General features: G+C 48.7%; 1 protein-coding gene across 1 annotated transcript; it reads left to right on the top strand.

Annotated features, from left to right (window-relative positions):
• Positions 1–3,914: 3,914 nt before the first annotated feature.
• On the top strand, positions 3,915–7,955 carry LOC141580378 (PRAME family member 20-like). The gene is made up of 3 exons (XM_074381482.1): positions 3,915–4,246; positions 4,938–5,519; positions 7,394–7,955. The coding sequence occupies exons 1-3, from the start codon at positions 3,960–3,962 to the stop codon at positions 7,953–7,955; spliced, it is 1,431 nt and encodes a 476-aa protein (XP_074237583.1). The 5' UTR covers positions 3,915–3,959.
• Positions 7,956–10,247: the final 2,292 nt, after the last annotated feature.

Consider the following 10,247-nt stretch of genomic DNA (forward strand, 5'->3'; position numbering starts at 1 on the left):
GCCAGGCCTGGTGGCACATGCCTGTAATCCCAGCTACTCGGGAAGCTGAGGAAGAGGAGTCACTTGAACCTGGGAGGCAGAGGTTGTGTGAGCCGAGATCTTACCATTGCACTCCAGCCTGGGCAACAAGAGCAAAACTCCACGTCAAAAAGAAAAAAAAGCTGGGCATGGTGGCTCATGCCTGTAATTTCAGCACTTTGGGAGGCTGAGGCCAGCCTGACCAACTTGGCAAAATCTTGTCTTTACTAGAAATACAAAAATTAGCTGGGCACAGTGGTGGGTGCCTGTTATCCCTACTCAAGAGGTCGAGGCAAGAGAATCCCTTGAACCTGGGAGGCGTAGGTTGCAGTGACCCGAGATCCTGTCATTGCACTCTAGCCTGGGGGACCAAAAAAAAAAAAAAATTCTTGGTGGGAGCAGAAACTCATGCTTATAACCCAAAAGTTTGCGAGGCCAAGGTGGGAGGATCATTTCAGCCTAGGGATTCAAGACCAATCTGGGCAACATGGCAAACCCCCATCTCTACAAAATATTTTTTGGGGGGTTGAGGGGTTAGAGTCTCACTCTGTTGCCCAGGCTGGATCACAGTGGTATGATCTCGGCTCACTGGAAGTGAGACTGCAGTCTCACTCTGCCTCCCAGGCTCCAGCTATTCTCTTGCCTCAATCTCCCGAGTAGCTGGGATTACAGCCACCTGCCATATTGCTCAGCTAATTTTTGTGTTTTTAGTAGAGGTGGAATTTCTTTTTTTTTTTTTTTTTTTTATTGCATTTTAGGTTTTGGGGTACATGTGATGAACATGCAAGATTGTTGCGTAGGTACACACATGGCAGTGTGCTTTGCTGCCTTCCATCCCCTCACCTGTATCTGTCATTTCTCCCCATGCTATCTCTTCCCACCTCCCCACCCCCCACCCCTCCCCCATTCCCCCAACAGACCCCAGTGTGTAGTGCTCCCCTCCCTGTGTCCATGTGTTCTCATTGTTCAACACCCGCCTATGAGCGAGAATATAGGGTGTTTGATTTTCTGCTCTTGTGTCAGTTTGCTGAGAATTTCACCATGTTGACCAGGCTGGTCTCGAACTCCTGACCTCAAGTTATCCACCCGTCTTGGCCTCCTAAAATGCTGGGATTATAGCCATGAGCCACCGGTGCCCAGCCTCTACAAAAAGCTTCTTTAAAATAATAGTCATGATGGCAGGCATCTGTAGTCCCAGCTGTTGGGGTGGCTCACATGGGAGAATCCCTGGAGCCTGGAAAATTGAGGTTGCAGTGAGCCGTGCTCACAGCACTGCTGTACTCTAGCCTGGGCAATACAATGAGATCCTGTCCAAAAAAAACCCCACAAAAAAAAATCTTAACCAAACAGTTAAGAAAATCCAAGCAATTGAAATCAGTAGGCCAATCCCAACCCCCACAAAAAGGGGGAGAAAGAGAGTTTAGAAGCCTCTACATGCCAACATCCCATTTAGACGGTTTAATCCGGCAGTTGTGTTTTGTTAGAAAAACAGTGTTAAAGGTTTCCAGTCATTCCCACAGTGGCCATAAATTATCCTGGGTGTAATTTTACCATCAGTTTAAAAATGGCCACATGAGAATGACCATGAAATCTGAATGGTCTTCTGTCAGAAAGAGGTTAAACCCCTCCCTATCTCACAGTTAGGACTATGAAGGTCACATATTAATAAAACTCCATGTTTGTGGAGCAAATCAGTGAATGAGTCCTAGACTTTCACCCTATCCCTAATTCTTTCACTTTAATGAATGAAAATCTAATTTGTTGAGTTAATCTGTAAGAAAGCCAACAATTCAATCAGGATTATCTGGGGTTGGGAAAACTTAAGGAATCTAATCAAATATTTTCTTTTTCCTTTTTTTTGAGATGGAGTTTCACTGTATCACCCAGGCTGGAGCACAGTGGCTCGATCTTGGCTCACTGCAACCTCCACCTCCCGGGTTCAAGCGATTCTCCTGCCTCAGCCTCCAGAGTAGCTGGGATTACAGGCATGTACCACTACACCTGGCTAAGTTTTTGTATTTTTAATAGAGATGTGGTTTATCCATGTTGGCCAGGCCTTGAACTCCCAACCTCAGGTGATCCACCCACCTTTGCCTCCCAAAGAGCTGGGATTACAGGCATAAGCCACTCATGCCAGGCCTTCAATTTTTTTTTTTTTTTTTTTTTTTTGAGATCAGTTTTGCTCTTGTCTCCAGGCTAAAGTGCAATGGCATGATTGGCTCAATGCAACCCCCTCCTACCGATTCTTCCTCCTCAGCCTCTCCAATAGCTGGGATTAAAGGTGCTACCCACCACACACAGCTAAATTGTGTCTTTTTAGTGGAGATGAGGTTTCGTCATTTTGGCCAGGGTTTTCCCCACCGCTCTTCATGGAGGCCTTGAACTCTTGACCTCAGATGATCCACCCAGCTCAGCCTCCCAACAAGTTGGGATTGTGGGAGTGAGACGCGATTCCCAACCCCATTCTATTCCTTAATAATATGTTTAGAGCAGGCTAGGTGCAGTGGCTCATGCCTGTTTCTCCAGATGAAAGGATATGGGCTTTGAATTTTCCTCTAAATGCAGTTTTGTCTTTATTCCAAAAATGTTGATTTGTGCCGTGGTTTCTGTCATTTCAAAATTCAGAAGTTTTTTCTTTTTTCTTGAGACAGAATCTCGCTCTGTTGCCCAGGCTGGAGTGCAACGGCATGATCTCGGCTCACTGATACCTCTGACTCTCTGGTTTAAGTGATTCTCCTACCTCATCCTCCCAAGTAGCTTGGACTACAGGCGCCTGCCACCATGCCACGCTAACTTTTTTTTTTTTTTGGTATTTTTAGTAGAGATGAGGTTTCATTGTGTTGGCCAGGCTGATCTTGAACTCCTGACCTCATGATCCACCTGCCTCAGCCTCCCAAAGTGTCGGGATTACAAGTGTGAGTCACTGTGCCTATCCAAAGTGGGTCATTTTTAACATGTCTAAGAGATGTGTACTGGAAACATCTCTGTCTTGCAAATGATCCATAATACTGTCACATAGCTTTAAAAATTTCTCACTGAAATTTTAAATAATGAGGCCAGGCGTGGAGGCTCAGGCCTATAATCCCAGAATTTTGGGAGGCGTATGTGAGTGAATTGCTTGAGTCTAGGTGTTCAAGACCGGCGTGGAAAACATAGCGAAACCCGTTGTCTTTACAGGAGGTCAAAAAATAAAAGATTAGCTGGGAGTGTTGATGCAGGACTGTGGTCCTAGCTACTTGGGAGACTGAGGTGGAAGAATCCTTAGAGCCTGGGAGGTCACGACTGCACTGAGCTGAGATGGCACCACTGTACTCCAGCCACTCCAGCCCGGGTGACAGAGCAAGACCCTATCAGAAAAAAAAAAAAAAAGAAAGAAAAGAAAAGAAAGGAAGACAGAGGGAGGAAAACAGGAAAAGAAGAAAGTGAGAGAGAAAGGGAAAGACAAATAGAGAAGTAAGCTTAACTACTACAAAGAAAACAAATAGAAAAACCCATTGTAGGAGTGACCAGTGAATGTTCCCAACCATCTTATTTGTAGGAACTGTGAATGTCGGCATGCAGGGCTTGGGATATAACATTCTCATTGTTTTAGAACCCTGAGTAATTAGAAATTTCCCCCAACGGTGGGAGGGGTTAGGCTTCAGGCTCCCCCATACTCACTACTCGGTGGATGGAACACTGGCTGGAAAGGAAGGGCTAGTGGTGCTCCTGCCTCCTCGCTGCTTGAGAAAAGCTGGTGCTAATGCCAGCAGAGACAGAACGCTAGCTTTGTGGCCACTGAGCACAGAGTCGAATTGAAGAAAACGAAGAAAAACTCTTTCACCATTGCCAGAGCACTGACTTTGGCCCTAGGAGAGGATGAGATTGCATGGGCTTGGTCTGAGAGTGATGCTCTTTCTCTGGATTTGTCCTCTGGAAGTTTTCCTTGCAGGTTGGTGAAGATGAGCATCTGGACTCCACCCAGACTCCTGGAGCTGGTGGGACGGAAGCTGCTGAGGGACCAGGCCTTGGCCGTCTGCACCCTGGAGGAGCTGCCCACGGAACTTTTCCCCCCGCTGTTCATGGAGGCCTTCAGCAGGAGACACTGTGAGGCCCTGAAGGCGATGGTGCAGGCCTGGCCCTTCCCCCGCCTCCCTCTGGGGTCCCTGATGAAGACGCCTTGCCTGGAGACCTTCCAAGCTGTGCTCCATGGACTTGATGCACTGCTGACCCAGGGGGTTCGTCTCAGGTGAGGTGGCCCAGATGGGCAGGTAGGGAGGGCTCAGGTGTCCAGAGAAGGAAGAGCTAGGTTGTGAGGAGTGGGAAGGCCCAATGGGGAGCCCACAGGCTTCTGATGGTGCTGATGAGAAAGCTCAGTGTGGCCTTGGCGATTGCCCAGCTCCTCAGGGAAAGGACTGCTCATCACACAGGGTCCGTGGAGGTCACAGGAACCTCTCTCTTAGTGGCAATGAAGGGCACCACTAAAAGTGGGAACTGAGCAGGGCACGGACGCTCATACCTGTAATCTCAGCGTTTGGGAGGCTGAGGAGGGTGGATCACCTGTGGTCAGGCGTTTGAAACCAGCCTGGCCAACGTGGTGAAATTCTGACTCTACTAAAAATACAAATATTAGCTGGGCATAGTGGTGAGTACCTGTCATCCCAGGTGCTCGGGAGGTTGAGGCAGGAGAATCACATGAACCCAGGAGGTGGAAGTTGCCGTGAGCTGAAATCTCACCACTGCACTCCAGCCTGGGCGACGGAGGGAGACCTATTCTCAGAATAAAGAGAAAGTGGAATTGAACAGGCTCCAAGGGGACAGCAAGGTGGAGAAAAGTCAGGGAAAGAAAAAAGCAGGAAGGGGCGCAGCTGGCGTGCAGGATGTGAAGGTGACGTTCAGCAGTGACCGCTTACATTCTCAGCCTCTCTATCTTCCCACAGAAGAAGGAAACTTCAAGTCCTGGATTTACGGGATGTCAGTGAGAACTTCTGGATGGTGTGGTCTGAGGCCATGGCCAGCGGGTACTTACCAGATGCCACGAGGAAGAGAAAACCAGCTCAGGACTGTTCAGTGATGAGAGGACAGCAGCGCTTGACTGTGTTCGTAGACCTTTGCCTCAAGAAGAGGACTCTGGATGAATGCCTCACCTGCCTCTTTCTGTGGGTCAAGCAGAGGGAAGGTTTACTACACCTGTGCTGTAAGAAGCTGAAAGTCTTGGGAACGCCCCTCCACAAAGTCCAAAACATCCTGAATATGGTGAACCCAGAGTGTATCCAGGAGGTGGAAGTGAATTGCAGGTGGCGACTGCCCGACCTGGCAGAGTTTACCCCATACCTGGGCCAGATGAGGAATCTTCACAAGCTCGCTCTCTCCCACGTCGACGTCCCTTGCTACTTTTCCCCAGAACAGAAGGAGGAGTTTGTTACCCAGTTCACCTCTCAGTTCCTCAAGCTGCACCACCTCCAAAAGCTGTATATGAACTGTGTTTCTTTCCTCGAAGGCCATCTGGCCCAGCTGCTCAGGTGAGGAAGGATGGTGAGCTTTCTCTGCAGACCGCAGCAGAGCCTTTCCAGGTCACAGTAAATGCTAGTGGGCATCTACTGTGACCGCCTATGAGGAGGTGACGGTGAAGGGGACACTAGAATGTCCATGCATTCCCCTGTGGGCGGCTCTGTCTTGAAATGGGTATCACACAACCATTCCAATAAAGGCAGAGGGATCAGTGGGGGTAGATGCTATGGAGAGGCTGCCATGCTAGGAAGCTGGCTACTGAAGGGTTCAGCTCTAGGGAGGCTCTGTTTGTGAATTCCTCCTGAGGACGCGCGTCTAAGTTAAGATGATGAGAAATAGGTCAGTCATGGTGGCTCATGCCTGTAATCCTAGCACTTTGAGAGCCTGAGGAAAGAGGATAACTCGAGCTCAGAAGTTTTAGAGCAGTCTGGGTAACACAGCAAGACTTCTGACTAAAAATAGGAATTAATAAAAATAAAAACAAACAAGATAAATTTTTTTATTTTGAAATGAAATTTCACTTGATTGCCCAGGGGGAGTGCAGTGGCGTGATCTCGGCTTACTGCAACCCGTACCTCCCGGGTTCAAGTGATTCTCCTGCCTCAGTCTCCTGAGCACCTGGGATTACAGGTGTGGGCCACCACACCAGGCTAATTTTTGTATTTTTAGTAGAGACTAGGCTTCACCATATTGGCCAGGCTGGTCTCAAACTCCTGAGCTCACGTGATCCCCCTGCTTCAGCCTCCCAAAGTGCTGGGATTACAGGCCTGAGCCACCATGCCAGGCCAAACGAGATTAGTTTTAAAAAGATGTTGGGAAGTGGGGGAGTGAAGTGGGCACTGAAGAGGGGAATGCTCATCAAACCTGCACGTTTCAGAATAATACAAGCTCTGTGCTCAACAGCTTGGGGAACACAAATGATCTCATCTCTCTTTTTTTTTTTTTTTCCTTTTATTTTAAGGTGGGGTTTCACTATGATGGCCAGGCTGGTCTGGAACTCCTGACCTCAGGTGATCCACCCACCTCAGTCTCCCAAAGTGCTAGGATTACCTCATCTCTAATTCCCGGTCACAATAGATTGTTTTGAGCTCCAGGTGAATTAATTACCTAGGAAACAGAAGGTCAGAGAGTAGGCACAAAGACTGGTGAAAGTGATAAATGGTTTGCTGATTAGACAGGTGTGTCAGGGACCCCTGCAGCCTGGGCACCCCAGCTGATGTTGCAGAATCCCGCCTGGGTTTGTCCGTAAGCCTGTGTCCCCTCTGGGCTCCCGTGGCCCAGAGATGTGTTTTTATCCCTGACGGATGAGTAAAGGGAGCTTCAGGGATTCTGTGAACTTGATCCATTCCTATAAATGATGGTGAAAAGACTCAGGAGGAAATGAAATTTTTCTTTGTTTTTCTTTTCTTTTTTTTTTTAGACACAGTCTCACTCTGTTACAAAGGCTGGAGTGTAGCAGCATAATCTCTGCTTACTGCAACCTCCACTTCCTGGGTTCTTGTGATTCTCCTGCCTCAACCTCCCAAGTAGCTGAAATTACAGGCCCCTGCCACCACGCCTGGCTGATTTTTGCATTTTTAGTAGCGATGTGGTTTCACCATGTTGGCCAGGCTGGTCTCGAACTCCTGACCTCAAGTGATCCACCCATCTCAGCCTCCCAAAGTGCTCGGATTACAGGTGTGAGTTACTGCATCAGGCCTAAGATGGACTTGACTTCAGTGGCAAAGTTCTTCATCACGCAGCATCCTAAATGTTGACTATCAGACAATCGGAATGACCTTGGGCTTGGGCAAAATGGTCTTCGTCCATCACCTTGAAGTCATCCCCCACCACCCTTAACTCACCCCTATGATTCCCCAGAACTAACTTCTTGCTCTCTCCCCAGCTGCCTGAAGACCCCGTTAAAGACCCTCGCAATAACGAACTGTGTGCTTTCGGAATCGGACTTGAGGCATCTGTCCCAGTCCCCCAGCATCAGTCAACTAACGACCCTGGACCTGAGTGGCATCAGCCTGGCCAATCTGAGTCTTGTGCCTCTCCAACTCCTGCTAGAAAAAGTGGCAGCCACCCTGGAGTACCTGGACTTAGATGACTGTGGGATCGAAGACTCCCAAGTCAATGCCATCCTGCCTGCCTTAAGCCGCTGCTTTGAGCTCACCACCTTCAGCTTTTGTGGAAATCCCATCTCCATGGCCACCCTGGAGAACCTGCTGTCCCACACAATCAGACTGAACAACTTACGCCTGGAGCTGTATCCCGCCCCACGGGAGAGTTATGATGCTTCTGGTGCTCTCTGCCGGTGGAGGTTTGCCCAACTGGGGGCTGAGCTGATGGGGAGAGTGAAGGACTTGAGACAGACCAAGAGGGTCTTGCTCTGTACCGCCTGCTGCCCTGACTGTGGCCACAGGGCATTTTATAACCCGGAGGTAAATCAGTGCAGCTGTTGAATATCTGCCTGTTTGCGTGGATGTATCAAATGCTTTCTTCTGGACACTTGGAAACTAAAACGTAGGTCTTAGGCACATCCTCCAGGGAGCACAGAACCCATCGTTGCAGACACGGCTCTGAAAGTGGAAAAGGAAAAGTGATGAACCAGGGGCTGGACTTGGGGAAAACACTGACATGGATTGGATGAGACTTCGGGGATCTGTATCCTATAGAGTCAAAAACGGGAATCTGAGTGTCTAGAGTGGAATTCAGGCTTGCAAATGCCTGAGGGAGTAACCCTTGCATGGAATGTTGCCAAGAAACAGAAATAAAGGGAAACTGAGTGGAAGCTGTCTGGTGCCCTTATTATCAAGTAACCTGCTTTCCAGTTGAAGCCTCAGGAATCTTCAGTTATTGATGAAAAAAAACCAAAAGGCACTGAGTCTTGCAATCAGTAAGATTCAGCTCCAGCAAATCGAGGCATTTAAATGAAATTTGGTTACTGTAATCAGTTTCCTCCCATTCTTGTTTGTTTGTTTTGAGACAGTTTCCCTTTTGTTGCCCCGGCTCACTGCAACCTCCACCTCCTGGGTTTAGGGTATTCTGCTGCCTCAGCCTCCCAAGTAGCTGGGATTACAGGCATGCACCACCACGCCCAGCTAATTTTTGTATTTGTAGTAGAGACAGGGTTTCACTATGTTGGTCAGGCTGGTCTTAAACTCCTGACCTCAGGTGATCCACCCACGTGGGCCTCCCAAAGTGCTGAGATTATAGGCATGAGCTACCATGCCTGGTTCTTTTATTTTTTTTTTTTAATTTTTTATTTTATATTTTTATTTTTTTGAGACGGAGTTTCGCTCTTGTTACCCAGGCTGGAGTGCAATGGTGCGGTCTCGGCTTATGGCAACCTGTGCCTCCTGAGTTCAAGCGGTTCTCCTGCCTCAGTCTCCTGAGTAGCTGGGATTACAGGCAGGCACCACTACACACGCCTAATTTTTGTATTTTTTTTTTTTTTTTTTTTTTTTTTTTTTTTTTAGTAGAGATGTGGTTTTGCTATGTTGGCCAGGCTGGTCTCAAACTCCTGATCTCAGGTGATCCACCTGCCTTGGCCTCCCAGAGTGCTGAGGTTACAGGCGTGGACCTGTAAAATAGGTGAGAGGCCATTGCTCCCAGCTGTTTTTAAATGGACATAATGGTGAGATAGCCATGTGGTTGGGGGGTCCCCGGAGAATCTCCCACCAGCCTGGAGAATCTCCCACCAGCCTGCACACTGTGGGAACGCGCAGTGGGGTGGAGCTTCGGGAGTAGCGCTCTCAGCAGCGGGGAGGAGTCTGGCATTGAGGAGAGTTCCTGTTCCGTCTTTTTCCTTTTCATGCAGTATAATCCTGCTTTACTCACCCTTCAAACCGTCTGCAAGCCTGAATTTTTGTGGCCATGGGACGAACAAGGACCCAGTCTTTAGCCGAACTAAGGAAGTCCTGCAACAATGGAACCTAATTTAGGGAGTCCCTTTAGTCTCCTAACTGGGTTCACTGATGGAACTGAGATTGTGGGCTGTGTGGGACCATAGGAAACTCCCATTCCCATTGTTTTCAACCTTTAGGTTGCAAAGGCATTTCTTTTTTGGTGGGGGTTGGGGGGACAGGAGTCTCCCTCTGTCACCCAGGCTGGAGTGCAGTGGCAGGCTCTTGGCTCACAGCAAGCTCCGCCTGCCGAATTCAAGTGATTCTTGGGCCTCAGCGCCCTCCCCCAATCCCCCTTCCCCAGTAGCTGGGTCTACAGGTGCCCACCATCACATCCGGCTAATTTTTTTTGCATTTTTAGAAGAGACCAGGTTTCACCATGTTGGTCAGGCTTGTCTTGAACTCCTGACCTCAGGTGATCTACCCGTCTTGGCCTCCCAAAGTGGTAGCTTTATAGGCATGAGCCACTGCACCAGGCCTTTTTAAATTTTGAGACAGTTTCACTCTGTTCCCCAGGCTGGAGTGCAAGTGGCATGATCTCAGCTCACTGCTCCTCTGTCCCCTGGGGTTCAAGCGATTCTCCTGCCTCAGCCTCCTGAGTGGATGGGATTATTTTTGAGACCGGGTTTCACCATGTTGATTGACCAGGCTGGTCTCCAATTCCTGACCTTATGATCCACCCACCTCCGCCTCTGAAAGTGCTGAGATTACAGGCATGAGCCACCGCTCCCGGCTGAGAAGACTTTTTTTTTTTCTCAAAAAAGTGGAGATCTCAGCTTCGGAGATCGCCGTCAGTAATATTTCACAGTGCTGTTAGAGTTTAGTGGAGCAATGGCTAATAATTCATGA

The sequence above is a fragment of the Saimiri boliviensis genome, chromosome 11 (assembly GCF_048565385.1).
Source record: "Saimiri boliviensis isolate mSaiBol1 chromosome 11, mSaiBol1.pri, whole genome shotgun sequence".
NCBI lineage: Eukaryota > Metazoa > Chordata > Mammalia > Primates > Cebidae > Saimiri > Saimiri boliviensis.